The sequence below is a fragment of the Lissotriton helveticus genome, chromosome 11 (assembly GCF_964261635.1).
Source record: "Lissotriton helveticus chromosome 11, aLisHel1.1, whole genome shotgun sequence".
Taxonomy (NCBI): Eukaryota; Metazoa; Chordata; class Amphibia; order Caudata; family Salamandridae; genus Lissotriton; species Lissotriton helveticus.
This window is the reverse complement of record NC_136072.1, coordinates 1,113,579,735-1,113,597,684: the sequence shown is the minus strand read 5'-3', so window position 1 is coordinate 1,113,597,684 and position 17,950 is coordinate 1,113,579,735. Positions and strand designations below refer to the sequence as shown.

The following is a 17,950-nucleotide window of genomic DNA, read 5'->3' as shown; positions in this document are numbered from 1 at the left end:
GTGTTATGAGGGTAGCCATGAAAATGCATGTAACTCCCACAACTTTGTAATTCTGTGGGTATGCGCAAACATTTTGCAGGGCCAATCCCGACCCAAAATACTTATAAAGGTACTTGCAGAAATATTCTGAGTAAATGTTTTTTCAGCATTGGATGAACGAAAAAGCAAACAAAAATTTGGGGGTATGTTCATTGAGAAAAATAGGAAGAGGGAAAAAAAAACTTGGAAATTTACTTTCTGGCCTGATGTACTCATGCCATTTCTCCACCTAGTAAACCATGTGCCAAATATAGCAAATTCAAAATTCTAAATTTATAGAAAATGCATCAGTCATGTAAGTCCTCTCACCCTGCATATACATTATTCATTCTCTGGCTAAATATTGTGCATGTTTTTCTGAAATTCATTTTAGCTATTTCTTCACTGGCACAGCACAATTTAGCCAAAACGTGCTTTACTAGACGGCATTCTGTTTCCTCTAGTTTTATTAATGAAAGTTCAGACTTACCCGGCCCAGTCCAATTGTAATCTATTTACAAATTAATTTGGTACCCTACCTGCCTATGGCTTCTTCTATAGATTCATGGGCAGTCATCCTCAAATCCTGTTTCTTCCATGAGAGACATTTGCCATAACTCGCATATATCTTAACTTTCTTAGCAGTGGTATGTTGACCCAACTGCTGTTGCCTTTAGATCCCTCTCTTCTTTGTGCAGATCACTTGTTTCCCATAGAGTGTGAGTTGTGCCAACTTCACCTCACCTCTGTGCTTGACTAGTGTAAGTTCAGCTCACTGTCAGTCTTACCCAGTGACACTACGCTTGTCAAATGGCTACAGAGCAGGTTCTCCATAACCTCCTCGTTTGGGCAGGACCATTGCCATACACTGAGGAAAGGTTCTTCTTGAAGGTATTTGCTGTTGCTCACAACCACCCAACCTTTAACACTGCCTTATTTTCACAAGTCTTTTTCAGCCGCTGACTCCTATGCAGATATTTAACTCACTACAACACATCGTCATGTTATGATTCATCACATATCTTAGCAGCTATTACTAGACCTGCAAAACCTCAAATATGACTGCCCTCTGGCCACTCTGGTAGGTTTTTAAGCCCTTTTTAAGCCCTTATTCAATTTTCTACCAAACCATTTAAGATGTACTGTTGTTGACCATCCAGCCCTCACTCAACATGCTCCAAGTACATGTTCCAAAACTGTTCAGCCAGTTTCATTGAACTGTCACCAATCATAATATCGAAGGCATTTAAGTAATTGTGCGCCATAATGTTAGACGGTGCCACATCATCAGAATGAAAAGCAGGCATTGACATATTTGTACATATCAGAGATAGCTGTGGAATCTGCCTGCATCTCAATGCTGTCAATACAGCCAACGTCCCTGAAAAGTTATGTTCAGTGCAAATGACTCCTTGAATACTTCTAGAATTCTGGTGCAGAGAAACTCTTACTTTGCATTTTGTTTACAAATCTATCTCTAAAGGCATGTAGGTAGCTGATTCCAGCCTTCAGAAGAAAGTAGGAGGTTTGTCATTCCCAAGTTAAAAATTACTTGTTCGGTAGGGTCAACCTTGGTTTGAAAAGCATTCGACTTGTCCACCACTGCCCCTGATTCCCACATTCTCCTTCTCAGTTTCTAGCTACAGAGTCATGTGTGTGCTCTTCTTTACCATACAGGGACGGACCTCCTGCAGGTGGCTGCCCATGAGTTTGGACACGTCCTTGGTCTGCAGCACTCCTCCATCGCCAAGTCGCTGATGTCACCCTTCTACTCCTTCCGCTACCCCCTGAGCCTGAGTGAGGATGACAAGCAGGGGATTCAGCATCTGTACGGCAGGCGGCGGCCCGTCCCCGCGCCCACCCCTGCCGTCCCAGAGCGCTTCCAGCCTGAGATCGAAACCAATGAAATCAGCAACCTGGAGGTGAGTGGAGGCAACATGCATGACGTGCCTCATTCCCCTCGTCTGTCTTTCTATGGGAACTGATGTGCACAGGACGTCTGCAATGCCTGTCAATATGTGAATGCCTCACGAAATGCATGCATGTGTGCATGTGTGTACACATGTTCACCAACATGGCCCTAGTCATGGAATAGCTGACATTCATTTTCATTGTGCACTATATGAGATTTTTTGCAAATGTATGTCCATTAATCTCAGTAATGGAACAGCACTGAGAGTTGAAGGGAGAGGTTCATCCCCAGATCTGAGTTCTGAGAAGATTGTGGTAAAAGATTGATAAGAAGGGCTGCCTTGGGGATGTCTGAGTACTGGAACGCCATGGTTAGCTTATTCTGAGGGTTGCGGTGAAGTAGGCAAGCTTTGGGATCTGAAATGTGTGTGCTGTTTAATATCAATCCAGGAGAGAAGTGTGGCAGGTAAAGAATGAGGTAAAGCAGCCACTGGGAACTCACATCCCCTGGGTGTCGTACGCGGTAACTTTCAAAGCAGCTTGCACCAGCCCAATTAAAACTCTTTGTATTCTCCTTTATCTAAAGCCTGATGCTTGTAACGTCGATTTCGATGCCATCTCTACCATCCGTGGTGAACTGTTCTTCTTCAAATCTCAATATGTCTGGCGACTCCGAAGTGGCAAATTACAGTCTGGATACCCTGCACTGGCATCGCGCCACTGGAAAGGAATCCCAAACTCTATTGATGCTGCATTCGAAGACTCCACTGGCAACATCTGGTTCTTCCAAGGTGAGCAAGGCTCAGAAAGCAAAGAGGGAGGAAAAAACGTTGTTTCTGGTCTATATGACTGGCCAGAATACATACAGTGAACATAATATTAGTTGCAAAGAACGAGACACGCCCTTAGTAGACAATCTTCTTTTATTCCATTCAAAAGGGTACAGTTTGTTTTCCTTGTCAGATGCGTACATTTAGTTTCCATTCACAGTTAGCAGAAGATGTGTTGGCACAATCTCTTCATTTTATTATCCTTTTAGATCAGAATGTATTCAGTTCATGTATTATGTCTAGACAACATGTAGGTAGCACCTCTGATGGAAACAAGATTTTAACTAATCTCCTTCTGTCCAATTCTCACTAGGCTCCCAGTACTGGGTGTATGATGGCGAGAGGCAGGTTTCAGGTCCCTCGCCGCTCTCAGATCTCGGCCTGACTGAACCGAATGTGCGGGCAGCTCTGATGTGGGGCACGGAGCAAAACAAGAAGGCATACTTCTTCAAGGGAAGCAGCTACTGGCGCTTCAACCCCACGACCCGCAGTGTGGACAACATCTACCCCCGAAGCATGGGAGATTGGCGAGGGGTGCCCACGGCCATCGACGCTGCCTTCCAAGATGAGTTTGGTAAGTGCAGAAAGAATGGCAAAGAGGCTATTGTGATCCTACCATTCCTTAGGACATCCAGTGTCCTAAGGTTAGCGGAGTAACATATACCAATGAAAGTGGTTCCTCAAAATGATCCACAAAAAAATCTGTGCTCTTTAATACCAAAAAAAAGGACCATAGTTACTACTGCAGGTGGCTCTATGACTGGGCAAGAGGGAAATGCTTATGACCCTGTAACTGCACACCGCTGCCATTTGGCTAGGTTTGCACTATACAAATAACCCATACATATATGAAAATTATTATATTCCATTTATGCCTTCACAATGAAAAAGCCTTCACGGCTGCCCAAATGTTTTTTTAAAAAGCAGATTGAGCAGGCTTAGACTCTTGATGGGCAGCATGTGGTGTCAGATATAAGTAGCTTTTACAACCCTAGAGGAGAGATCTTTGCTGCTGCTCCCTTAACCCTTGTTCTGATGCAGAAGCTATACAACTGGGTAAAACAAACGGAAGTAGCCTGGTCAAAATTACTGTGAGTATGCCGTGTTGAGTCTAGAACCATGAGTCCATTAGTAACACTACAGTGATAGCACTGGGCTAGAAAAAGTTCCCATCAGCCCACCCATCTGGTGGAGTATCGTCACGTGGGAGATGTATCATAAATCCAATGCTTGATCAAGGCACCTGGTAATGATGCAAAGATGGATTTTGTAGATATAATCTTAGACCACAGTGCTTCAATGGTGATGCCAATGGAGTGCAGTGCAAGTGAAAAGTGGAAGTGAAAATAAAATTGACTCGAAGGACCAAAAGTCAGTTTATTAGGTATGGTACTAGGGTCAAATCTAAAAACAACGCCCAATAGTTTTAAATAATAACTATGTCAAAGCATGGTGTATTGAGGTCGACATGTTTCAGCTAGATGGACAACTGGTCCTAGCTTTCTTCAGGACCTGGTGAATATTGCAACTGCAAACTAGAGTAAATAAATTTACAATAATAGTGAACTTGTACACTGATAATGGATAAATCCTACCAGTTACTCTGAGCCCAGATGTATACTGGTGATAATCCAGTCATGCCGTCTTTCCCAGCGTTCTGTGGGAAATGTGCCTCACCTCACCCGGTCACCCACTCGGGAATAGGGAGGCCCCGCTCTGTCCGTCGGTACCTCTACACCAATCCGAGAGGATGTTGGTGTAGAGGTACCGACGGACAGAGCGGGGCCTCCCTATTCCCGAGTGGGTGACCGGGTGAGGTGAGGCACATTTCCCACAGAACGCTGGGAAAGACGGCATGACTGGATTATCACCAGTATACATCTGGGCTCAGAGTAACTGGTAGGATTTATCCATTATCAGTGTACAAGTTCACTATTATTGTAAATGTATTTACTCTAGTTTGCAGTCGCAATATTCACCAGGTCCTGAAGAAAGCTAGGACCAGTTGTCCATCTAGCTGAAACATGTCGACCTCAATACACCATGCCTTGACATAGTTATTATTTAAAACTATTGGGCGTTGTTTTTAGATTTGACCATAGTACCATACCTAATAAACTGACTTTTGGTCCTTCGAGACAATTTTATTTTCACTTCCACTTTTCACTTGCACTGCACTCCATTGGCATCACCATTGAAGCACTGTGGTCTAAGATTATATCTACAAAATCCATCTTTGCATCATTACCAGGTGCCTTGATCAAGAATTGGATTTATGATACATCTCCCACGTGACGATACTCCACCAGATGGGTGGGCTGATGGGAACTTTTTTTAGCCCAGTGCTATCACTGTAGTGTTACTAATGGACTCATGGTTCTAGACTCAACACGGCATACTCACAGTAATTTTGACCAGGCTACTTCCGTTTGTTTTGCTAGTTGTTATAGGGGCCCAAGTTGCCTTGGTCGTTAAAAATGCCCTTCTGACCCTTCCCCACCTCATTTTTTCAGCTATACAACTGGGTGCCTGAAAGGCTGTCTCTTGGAAGCTTAGAAGAGCGTTGCCGATGATACCGGACCCATATAATGCAGTTACTCAGGAGAGTAGAAAACAGCTTGCCTGAATAGGGTGATCAACTGTGGTTTTTCACAACAAACACCCCTGTGTTGGGGTTCAAAAGAGATGTTTAGAACGTTAGTACCACCCTGCCTTTGCAAGAGCCCTCAACATTTCATTATATTTTTAAGGACTGTGCACAATTAATGCTTTAGTGGAAAAGAAGTTGCAACAAGGGGCTGATATTTTTCAGAGTAATCCTATGGTGCAAATGCAAATGCCAGGAATTTTGGTTCTCCAATAATTGTGAAGATGTCATTGAAAAATGGCTATCAGGTCAGGAAAAATATGCATATATTTGACAGAGTCTTGCACCACTGAGACCGCAAAGCGAATAGAATGGACTGATGAAGGTACGTGCTAAGGAGATGCCAGGCAGGGAGGTCAGATCTCATTGATCATTGAACAGATAAAGTGCCTTGGTGCCACAGTGTAAGAAGACATCAAAGTGGGTTGGTGATGTGGCAAGGCCACAAATGGAGAACATTAAACATTGGGGTGCACACTTAAAGAGGCAGAGCTGTTTTAGCAACTCCCAGGTGCTAAACCTAAAGGTCAGGACGGGAAACTGTTGATAGAATAGAGGCATGTTACCAGTGTGCTATATACAACATTGTACCCTCAATTCTACATTCTAAGGATATTATAAGTTGCCAAGGTGTTCAGTTCCATATAAATACAAGACTGCAGGCTGAATGCTTACAATGTTAATGTAAGTTACTAATTTTGGATAGTACACAAGCACCCATAAAAGAGTTTGATGTTCTGAGCACAAGTGCCGTGGATATGTAAGTACCCGACACATAAGTAAATCTGACAGAGAAAAGCCAAGTTCTAAGCTTTTTCCTGATAGTGAGTGGACCTGATACTAATCTCAGATTGCCAGCAGGATTATTTCAGGTGAACTGGGCTATTACAGATTATTTTTACCATCTATGGAACATAAGGGTTACTTAAAGTAAGAGGCACAGACTTGACAAAGGGGCATGTTACTCTTATAAAATGTAGGCCATTGGCCATAAATACACAATGTAGAGGACCTTAAATGTAATCCTAGAAGACATAGACCCCCCCCATGCAGAGCACGCAGGATAGAAATGGCTGAATCAAATCTACCTGCGACAAAGAACACCGGGGTTCTGTACCACGTGCAGGTATTCAAGAGAATCCTTGATGGACACGTTGGTCTGTACCGAGATGTATATTTATGTAAAAGGTCCTGCCTTTCTTGTCCAGTGTCTTAAGAGGATCCATAATTTCTCATGAGGGTTAATGTAGGTCTGCGATACAATAGCTAATGGTAAGGCATGGCTAGACTACACTATCCTGAAGCCCCATCCTGTCCTACTCACGCACCTCTTCCTTACATGTAACTTTTCTCTCCCGCAGGTTACGCCTACTTCGTGAGGGGAAGGCAGTACTGGAAGTTTGACCCAGTGCAGGTCAGAGTCCTCGAGGGATACCCTCGTCAGATCAACCAGGATTTCTTCAAGTGCACATCCGCTGCTCCTGCCAACTCACTCCGATGAAGGGATCCCTGGGATGCTGGGACCAGAACTCTTTCCCACCTCCAGAGGTGCTGCAAACATGGCTTCCACATCCTGACGAGGTTGCCTTCCTCCTCCGGCTAACGGAGGAATAGGAAGATCTCGACCTCTTTAGGGAAAGGTGGATTTCTATCCGTTTTTGGAATGTACCGGCGACTGACTTTTGAGGAGCTGTGGATCCTTGCTGACCAAAAAGGGAGATGGGGATTCACAGCAAACCTGGGTACAAAGGTGAAAGAACACTGAGCAATGAGGGTTGGGACGGGGTTCGGTAACCCCTACATTGTGACATAGAAACTACTAATCCCTCAAAGGAGCACGGTCGCGGGGCAGGCCCCTAAAAAAACAAAATCATCCCACTTAAAACGGTTGGACTTTGGTATTCAGGGTAAAATGTACACATGTGAAAGACGATCACGTGCCACCCTTCATATCCGAATGAGCTACTGAAAATATATCTTGCTCAAGGAATTTAATATTGACAAATTTTGATAAAGAAAGTAAGACAATAAGCCTGCAAAATTTGTAGAAAGTGCTTAATTGCACCTTCAGTGCAATATACTCAGGAGAAACTATCAATTTATACCCACCTTCTACCCCAGCCCGGCTTTCCATTGCTCGAGGGGGAGGAACCATTTGATTGAAACTTTAAATTGGTCAGATCCAAACTCAATAAATGGTAATTATTCTTGGGTACCAACATGTAAACATTTCTAAGTGGTAGATGAACCTTCAACATTACCAGGCTTCCAGATGGCAAGACTCCTGAGTCACTGAGAACTTCACAATAGTCCACCTTCTTAAGTACATTTTCTCTACAAACCCCTTTGCTCTGGTCTATGGTTCTGAACCGCCATAGACCACAGTGGAAGAAGCATCCAATTTGTTGGTCGTGGAGGGGGAGAAAACGGAAATGTAAGCCATTCTCCACAAAATTCCTAGGAGATCAGCAGTCAGACAGCGCTGTGAGTGTTTAACAAAGTTTTCCATGTGCGCCTCTTGCCAGCCCCATACCCACTGTGGACTTCAGAGAGTGCCAAAAGCCTCTTGAGACAACCTACATTTTGTGGTCTGTGCCCATTAGAGTTCTACCTCACCCTGGGCAGCACCCAGACATCGCCGCGTTGAATTGCAGACCTTTTCTAAGGTTGTGGCCATCTCCATTTCCTTTCATGTTAAGGATGGACACTGCAGTTAGTATTTTTATTTCCGTTCTTTATTTTGTATCAGTTTGTAAAAAGATGTGTTTTCACTATTATGGAAGGAGGTATCGTGCATCAGTGCAGGACACTGAGCCGGACTCCACCTCCCTTTAAGGTGTAACTGTTAATTACCTGGATGATAAGAGTGCCTCAGGGAGACAGCACGCGAGGGTCTTTGCCTATCTCCTGTGGGAGGGACTAGTTACCAATGCAAAGCACAGTTGGGAATTTTTACTATAAGCAGTCAAAGGGCATGTGTAGTAATGTGGTCCAGCAGTTCAGGGCCATTATGTGACTGTGGGCCAATAGGGACATTACTAGGAAGACGCACAGCGGGTTTCCATTGGGCAGTAGTAGGGTTTCACATGAGTGCTGCGTTGGAGTTGTCAGTATTGGCACTACTGGGAGACAGCAGCTGGGCACATTTACAGTGGGACACCATAGGTGTGCATAGCAGTGGAGCACTACATTAGACTCGCAGTATGAACAGTAGTTGTGCGTTAGTTGGATTCTAAGCATGCAAAGCAGTTACGCACTTGTTGATCTTCACGCAGGCATATCCGTGGTGCCCCAGGTTTCTCCGTGGATGAATAGCACACGTGCACTTATCTCCATGGATGCACAGTTTTAGTACACTAGTGATGCACCAGTTGTCTCCATGGATGAATAGCAGCGGTGCAATTGTGGTCTTCGTCTCCATGGATGCTCAGAAGTGGTGCATAGTCTGTCTCCACACAAACATATCAGTGGGGCCCCAGATGGCTTCATGTATGAATAGCAGCAGTGCACTAGCTGTCTCCATAGATGTAGTGCTGCAGTGCACAAGTTGGCTTCGACACGGGCATGTCAGTGATGTACCAGCTGTCTCTATGGATGCACTGCGGTGGTTCACCAGTTGGTTCCTAGACTATGCATGGAAACGGTACCTCGTGTTCCTATACTTCTAGCAATGGTTTATTAGTTCACCACTGGGGATTGCTGCAGTGCACTCGAGAGGCTTCCAGCATGTAGAGAAAGGATCCACTCGAGGGATTTCAAGGATGCCAAGAGGTGCATTAACAGGACTCCCTGCATATTTCCTACATAAACGTTCAGTTTGTTACTATCCCATGTATCTCCATTCCAGAGTCATCTGTTTTCAGTTCAAATATCTCTGTACATTTTTGTAAATTTTAATGTGTTATATTTTTTCTATGTGTACCAATAAACATGAACTTTTTTCTACATGTGGGCTTTGCTGTGACTGAATGACATAAATGGTGCTTAATGGGCTCCCGCAACGCGTAGAGGCCTCCCACTGCAAACCTAACTCCAGAACTGCCTTCTACATGTTCCGTGAGTGTTACCAATAAAGCCTCTCTCCAAATAATCACGGTAGCCTCTTGTAAATCCTGATGGGGTTTATTTTCTCCCAGCAAGCTCATGGTTCTCTTCAAAAATCGTGTGTAACTGAGGCCTGTAGTTTACCCCTGCAGAACTACTGGGTTATTGTTTTTCCCTACAGGCACTACCGCTGTTTCCCTGTGTATTCCTGCATTGTTCTCCAAAGGCCAAGTTGGATTCCGTTTTGTCCCTGAAACTCTGCAGTTCTGTGCCTCAGACATTGTTAGGTTTGTGATTAGCTTTGGCCTGAGACGGTGAATGCCCTGTCACTTGTGACAATTTATTGTTTCTTTTTAAAAAAAACTCTAAAAAGGGACTTTTTGCCCACCAGTTACCATTGATTGGCGTCATTGTCAATCTTATTTTCTTCCTTTTTAGGTCTCGCGACCTATCGATGCGCGCAAGCACATTGAGGGAGCGAGAATTCAAGTGCTCAAAAAACTCGTGAAACCAAGGGTTTCGTTCGTGCGGTTTTCTTTAAGTTCACGTGAATCACGTGACAGCAAGCTCCTTCGTGCACAAGCTTGCCTGAGCCTTCTGCCTATCAGCCTGCCAGTTCTCCTCCCCTAATTATTCACTTCACTTGTGACTCCCCACATCAAAGCCTCAGCCTCCCTCCCTTGCCATTTGCTTCCTAACCAGCCTGCCTCGCATAATTGCATCAGACCCGACACTTCAAAGGAATGCGCCCCCGAGAGCCACTTTCACGGCCGTGCATTTCTCTTCCCCCCCTCCCCACAGCAATGCCAGGAGCTTGTTTTTAAATGCTTCAATGAGATAGAACAGAGATGGCAATGCGTTGCATGCAATGATACAGTTTAAAAACTGAATTCGGTTTTACTTCACGAGCCGTTTTCCAAGGTGCTGTAAATTGTATTCGATCATGTTCAGTCATAGAACTCAGTAAAAGACGCATGACTACAGCACCTAATTTGCAAACTGCACGGAGGCTTAACAAAACGTTTCTATCTCGAGCAAATACTGTTCCATCTTTTTATATCAAAAGACTTAGGCCAGTGATTCACTTTCTCGTTAGGCCATGCTAGTAAATAATGTGCTACACCGCATCCCTTTCTTTACCTCATGTGAGGAAACAGCGCCACTCGCTGGGCGGCATTGGAACATGTGCCTAGGCTGCAAAATAATGAGGTGGAAGATGTGCTTATAAGGTCCCACAAGCGAGACCTATTGGCTATGCCAATGCTTGTTATTGATGAGCTTATGTCAGCTCCTTTCAGCTTTACTGTGTCTCTATGAGTTTTTGTTTTTTCCAGGAGCATGTACCAAGTTCTGATTGATTTCTTGATTATTGTTCTTCTGCGCTGCTTGTGCTTGAATTGTGGTCCTTTTTAGGTCGAAGCCTCCCAGACATTTGCTAAAGCCATCTTGGGACATTCAGAAAACTGACCTAGGAATGCATTCCACCCGTTGCTTACCATTGGCTTTGTGGTTTGTCCGTCACATTGCCCAAACCTTGTTTACCATATTCTTTCACAAACTCGATTTCTGTAAACAGGCCTTTATATCTTGGCCTTATCTTGTCACATTTGCTGTGCATTCAAAGACAGAGGTCAAATGCCAAGCTCTCTCTTTCAAGGGAACAATCCCCCAGATTCATCATGGTCATGTTTTGCGAGTCCTTAATAGCGAATTTTAAGGATTCGCTATTAAAGACTCGCAAAACGGGATGCATGTAGAAATCGCAATATTTTTTGCGATTTCTACTGCTTCCTTATTTGCGATTCGCTAATTGCGAATCGCAAATAAGGAATGGCTTTCCCATTCATTCCTATGGGCCTAAAGAATGAATGGGGAGTCCTTCCTTATTTGCAATTAGCAATTAGCGAATCGCAAATAAGGAAGTGATTTCAAGGGTGCCAGGGTGTCCAAAGGACACCCTGTAGCACCCCTGAAATGGTAATGTACACTGGTGTTGCGCACACACATGTCCAAAGAACATGTGTGTGTGTAACATACAACTTAGAAAAATGCACTAAAGTGCATTTTTCTAAGTTTTTGCTATTTACCATGTAGTTAGACTTCGCGGTAAATAGCGGCCCCAGATTTCGAATTCGAAATTTTAGAATGGTTCATGAATTGCATTTAAGGAATCTCAAATTGAGATTCCTTAAATCCAATTATTCGCAATTTAGCGATTTCTAGAATTGCGATTTTTGCATTTGGGATGATGAATCCCAAATGCAAAAATAGCGCTCGCAAAGGGCCAGATTCTCAGAATCTGGCCCTTTGCGAGCCGATTTTGGTTTGATGAATCTGGCTGTTGGTGTTTACTTCTCTTTCTTCAAAGTGAGAGAATTTATTTGACAATCCTGCTGAGAATCCATGTAAGAGTGGAGGGTGTAATATGTTTTTTTTCTAGCCCACAACAAAAAACAAGAAATTAACTGTGATGATGTTTCACAATATACCAGAACTAGTACAAATAAAGCTAATTTTTCTTGTAATTCTGAAGTGTGGTGGAAACAAATATTTGAATAGGATTAAAACACATCAATACACTAAGTGATGACATTTGCACATATTTTCGTTTGTGTGCAGTAAAACCGCATTTCGGTACAAATGGAATGGTCATTTCAATTGAAAATGTGTTGTCTGTAATGGCATTGCACTAACAGACCATGCATTCGCCTGACAACGCCACACCACTCCACTCCACTCTATACCCTTCCACTGTATGCCACACCACCCCATTGTATGGCATCCCACTTTACGACATGCTACTCCACTCTACGCCCCTACACTCTAAGACAACCTACGACATGCCACGCCACTCCAATCTAAGCCACTCACTCCACGACACAGCACGCCACTCCTCTCCACTCCACTCAACATAATTTAATTTACCCCACTCCGATCTACCCCACTTTAATCTACCCCACTCCAATCTATCGCACTCCACTTCAATGTACTCCCCTCCAATCTACCCCACTGCAATCTACCCCACTCCACTCTAAACCAATCCAATCTACACCACTCCAATATACCCCACTCCAATATACCACAATCTAGCCCACTCAAATCCATCACAACTTGGGGTGATCGGAGTTCGTGGAGTTCTTGCTAAAAACTCAGTGAAATTCCATGGAGTTCCGCGTTTGGGGAATGCTGCGCGGCCCTAAGCTGAGTTGCACGGGGCGGCAGCAAAGAATGAGGAGGTGGATCCTCACGGCGTTTGGGCCTGCGGGCGCCGAGTGGGCTGGACTGAGGCAGGATCAATGTAGCCTGAGAGGAAATGTCAGCCGCAGCCTATCATGGTCCATAATCACTATTGAATGTGATAATTAAGGCTGTTGTGCAAGTGGGGATCTTCTTTATGTAATCACCTTGACTGATCACACTAAACTTCATTCACTGCATTTGTGAGCACCCGGAAGGGTCCCCCGTGGCCTGCAAAGTGCGATGGACCACTGCTCATTGGGGCCCTTGCTACTGTTGGGCAGCTGGCTGGAAGCTTGGAGCCTCATTGAACTATGGTCAGAAGTCCATCCTGAATTGATTCAGCTTTGTCGTGGTTTGCAAACATGTCCCTTGACAGATGAAGAAACATAGGAATATGAATGTATTCTGAGGCAGGGGTCGGCACTAAACTTCCTTTATCATTTACAAGTGAAAAGCATGTACTCCAAAAGAAAGGCGCCACTAATGGGACTTGAGAGCAAAGGAGCACACTCTACTGTGATAGCGCAGATGTCAGCAAAAGAGCACAAAACAGCGCTGTACCAGAGTTAGGCAGGAGGGCTGAGGGGGAGCCCACCTCTCTTGGACCCAGGGTCTCCTCTCACCGGGGTAGCAACCCTGCCTCCCCTCTGCTGTTAAAGCTGTGGGAGGATGAGGATGAGGATGAGGAGAGATGGGCCAGGCGTGTAGACAATGGACACTGGATTCTAGTGCTGCGCACGTTAAGGAGCCACAGGGGGGAGAATGAGCCGCTCGGATTTCTTACCTGGTTGCTACGACCACTGCTTGTGGCCGGACAGAGGCGATGCCCAGCCAGAGCAAGGCGAAGCAGAGTAGGGCACATGACTGTTCCTTCACATCAGTCCTCTACTCAAGAGCTGCCTCATCCAGGCCACACCCGCAAGGAGGAGCAGGAAGTGAACGGGGCGAAGGAAGTCAACAGCCAATTGCAGCCCGGAGGCAGAATTTGTGCACTGCTAAACTCTGCTCTGCCGGCTGTTGGTGGAGTTTTGCAGAATGTGTGCTCCAAAGCAGACAGCGGAGTGGTAAAACTCTGCAAACTCTGCCGGCGGAGCGGAGTTTACCACCCACCCTTAATCACAACTTACCCCACTCCAATCTATCACAATCTACCCCACTGCACTCCAATCTAGCCCAATCCACCCTACTCCAATATACCCCTCTGGACTCTCCCCAACCTACCCTACTCCATTCCAATCTACTCCACTCCAATCTATCCCACTCCAACCCACTCTACCCTACCCCACTCAACTTCAACCTACCCCACTCTAACACAATCTACCCAAATACACTCCACTAAAATCCAATGTAACCCCCTCCATTTTACCCCACTTCACCCCAATCTACCACACTCCACTAAAATCTACCCCACTCTGCTCCAATCTACTCCAGACTACCACACTCCACTCCAAGGTACCCCAATTCATCCATCTCCAATGTACCCCAATGTAACACACTCCAATACAATCTACCCAACTCCACTCTACTCCATTCCACTCCAATATACTCTGGAGCAGTTTATGCCACTCCATTCCAATTTAAGCCACTCCACTGAAATCTATCCAAGTCCTCCCCACTCTAATCTACCCCACTCCAGTTGACCACAGTCCACTTTACCACACTCCACTCCACTCTACACAAATATACCTTACTTCACTTCACTCCAATCTACCACACTCCACTCAAATCTACACCATTTCGTATGCATATGTTCTTTTTTGAAATACCAAATAAAGAGTTAAAGGAAAATCTATCCCACTCCACTCTAATACACTCCACCCCAACCACCCTACCCCAATCTTCCCTTCTCAACATACCCCTACCCAGTCTACTCCACTCCAATCTACCCCACTGCAATCTACCCCACCCCACCCCACTCTACCCCACTCCAAAATACCCGACTCCACTCCAATCTACCCCACACCACTCTACCCCGCTCCAAATGACCCCACTCCAATCATCCCTCTTCAATCCACCCCACTCCAATCTCCCCACTCCATTCCAATTTACCCTACTCTAATCTACCCAATTTACCACACTGCACCCTAAACTACCCCACTACACTCTACTCCAATCTACATCACTCCACTCCACTCTTCCCCATCTGTCTCACTCCACTCTACCCCCACTCTACTCTAGCCCAATCTACTCACTCTATTCCACCCAATCCTCCCCACTACTCCACTTCACTCTACTCTACCCCAACCTACCACACTCCACTTCATTCCAGTCTGCCACAGGTCACCCAAATCTACCCCATTCCTGTCCAATCTAATCCACTCCACCCTAATCCACATCACTCCATCTCACTCCAATCTACTCTACACTAGTCCATCCCAAACTACCCTACTCCTATCTACCACATCCAATCAGGCCCACGCCAATCAAACCCACCCCATCCCAATCTACCCCACACCTGTCTTTCCTACTCCACTTCAACCTACCCCACTCCAATCTACCCCTCTTCTATCTATATCAATCTAATCTAAACCTACGTCACTCTAATCTACCTTACCATGATCCACCAAATTGTTCCCACTTCAAACTATCCCACTCCACTCTACCCAATGCCACCATAATCTACCCCACTCCACTTCAATCCACTCCTCTCCACTCCTATCTAACCCACTCAATTCTATTCTACCCCACTCCAATCTACCCCAACCCACTGCATGCTTCCCCAATCTACCCTACTCAGATTTATCCCAATATATCCCCTCCACTCTACCCCGATCTACCACAATACAATACAATCTACCCCACTCCACTCCAATGTACCCTACTCCACCCCAATCTATGCCAATTCAATTGTCAGCACTTCCCCACTCCAATCTGCTCCACTCTAAGCTACCCCAATCTACCCTAATCCACCACACTCCATCCCAATCAAGTCTACCCTGCCCCCTCCACCCCAAACTACTCCACTCCAAATCTACCCCGTACAATCAGCCCCAATCCAATCTATCCCAAACTAATCCATTCCAATCTAACCCACCCTAACCCAATTGCCACCACTCCAATCAGCCCTACCCCACCCAAATTTACCACACACGCCTCTATTCTACTCAACTCCAACCTACCCCACTCCAATCTACCCCACTCCATTCCAATCTACCCCGCTTCAATCCAATCGGTCACATGGCTAGGTTAGGCCCGGATGAAACACTGCCAACATGTACTCATTTCTTAAGTTGCCTTCTCTTTGACACAATGACTTTTGACACACATTTGCTTGTGTGAGAGTGCAAGGATTAGTTTCTCTGAAACCATATGGCTCACAATTCCACTTTGTAAGTACACTATGACGACATCTTGAACATTCCGTACACAGCCTGAACATACATTGTTGGTGTTTATTATTTCATCCATGAGGCACCGTTGCTATCACAGAGACAATAAACAAGGTCAGCTCAGCTGGAGCTTCGACACGGAAGCAAGGATACTGTTGTTATAAATACACACGGATTTCAGTGTTCAAATCAGTGGAGCACTCTGCTATCATTGCGAGGTCATCGCTGTGTCGAAGTCTCAGCTCAGCTGATTCCTGTTTACCCTCTGTGATGAGGGATGACCAAAACGGATATGTACATACATTGCCTTCAGGTAATGGGGAGTTAGATCATCCAATAGAGGATTCTTGGCAGAACACCCTCCCTAGGCAACTAGGTTAGGGAGTGCATAGTAGGAAAACACTATACCCAGTACTTAAACGATAACATATATACACTGTTTAGCCCCATGGTGGAATTGTTCGTTTTTTTCACCATCCTTATATTGCTGATCACTTTTATCTCCTTCTCTCTATTGATTATTGTAGCGCATATCATTTTATACAAGAATCACAATGGTTCAATAAATATTAAAAACTCCCTTTTGTGTATTTCTTGTGCATCTCTCTGACCGAGCACAAGTGACTGAGCAAAAAGGTTCTAGACATCTACCACGATTCCTTGGGGGATCAGCGTTGTCATGTTCTGAGATTGCCAAAACTATTTGTCACCTTTTGAGGGTTAGAGGTACTTATGGTGGCACTGTGAGCTGGTCTATAAGCTAACATATCCTGAGGGGATGCATACAGTTAGTCTGGCACCATCCCAACGTTTATGTTGTCCAACAAATGCAGTTCCTAGTGAAAAGTGGAAACCGTATGGCATGGCGCCGCCAAGTTAGGGTTCCTATTTAATAGATCACCTAGGTAGTTCTCTGTTGCATACCCAGAAAGCTCTACTCACCACCTAACGAAAGACGTCCATGGTGGTAGGGACTATCCTCCTCAGCTAAGTAGGCAACCCCTATGTATTGGCTCTAGTTTGTTCAACCTTGAACTTTTCAAAGGATTATCCCATTGTGTTCCCTTCCCTGAAAACCATACACAATTATGTCTGGAGAAGATGACCTTGAAGTAATTAACATCACTGAGAACTGAAGACTTGCAGTTACTCAAAAACTACTACAACATGGCCTCGCACGTACGAGTGGAGATGTGACCTTCATGGTTGAGGCTTGTGATAACTATATACCATATGAACAAAATAGAAATACCTTTAACATCCCATGAACACAGAAATTGGTTTGATGGCACCCTATCACAAACAACTGAAAATGTTAGACTAGGTACCCTTAGCAATGAGGGAGCAACATGGCCCATCTTAGCCGACTACATACGACATCCTAATGTCGATAATTTATCAGCAGTACAACTGCATGGACTATATAAACACTTAGTCACAATATCCAGATGTTTGACACAATTTGCTATGTGAATATTAACACTAAACCCTGCGCAGACTGCTCAAGATGCACAACCACAATTGGCTACACCGGGCATTAGCCCACAAACACTAAATGCTGTCATGGGCAAGGTTACCATCAGACAGGAGGAAATTTCGTTCTGGATCGCACAAAAAACAAGTCACCTTGAAGCGATGTTTGCCCACACTGGACCACAGGAAAAACGCATAATATTAACAGTGTCCTTGCTGATGGGGATGGCTCTCTCTGTGGACGACTGCACCACTTGGGATACAGTTTTTACTGCAGTATATACCAGAAAACATGGTCCCCCTTTATTTGCTATTTTGCCAGAGGTGCTTAAACAGATTCAAAATGAGAATGGGGCTGCACCTGCCCTGGACTTGGGGATGAAAATGATGGGCAAGTTTGCCGCAGTATCCGCCATAGTGTAAAGTAACATTGAAGGGTAGGCAGCAGCGTTGGCTAT

The 17,950-nt window shown here is 44.9% G+C and overlaps 1 protein-coding gene across 1 annotated transcript in view; it reads left to right on the top strand.

Annotated features, from left to right (window-relative positions):
* The window catches only part of LOC144792670 (stromelysin-3-like), a 152,801-nt gene extending 143,450 nt beyond the window's left edge, over positions 1–9,351 (top strand). The window contains 4 exon segments of the mRNA XM_078667817.1: positions 1,696–1,940; positions 2,516–2,720; positions 3,073–3,333; positions 6,768–9,351. Of these exon segments, the coding sequence (XP_078523943.1) occupies positions 1,696–1,940; positions 2,516–2,720; positions 3,073–3,333; positions 6,768–6,907 (851 nt within the window). The 3' untranslated portion in view covers positions 6,908–9,351.
* The last annotated feature ends 8,599 nt before the right edge of the window (positions 9,352–17,950 follow it).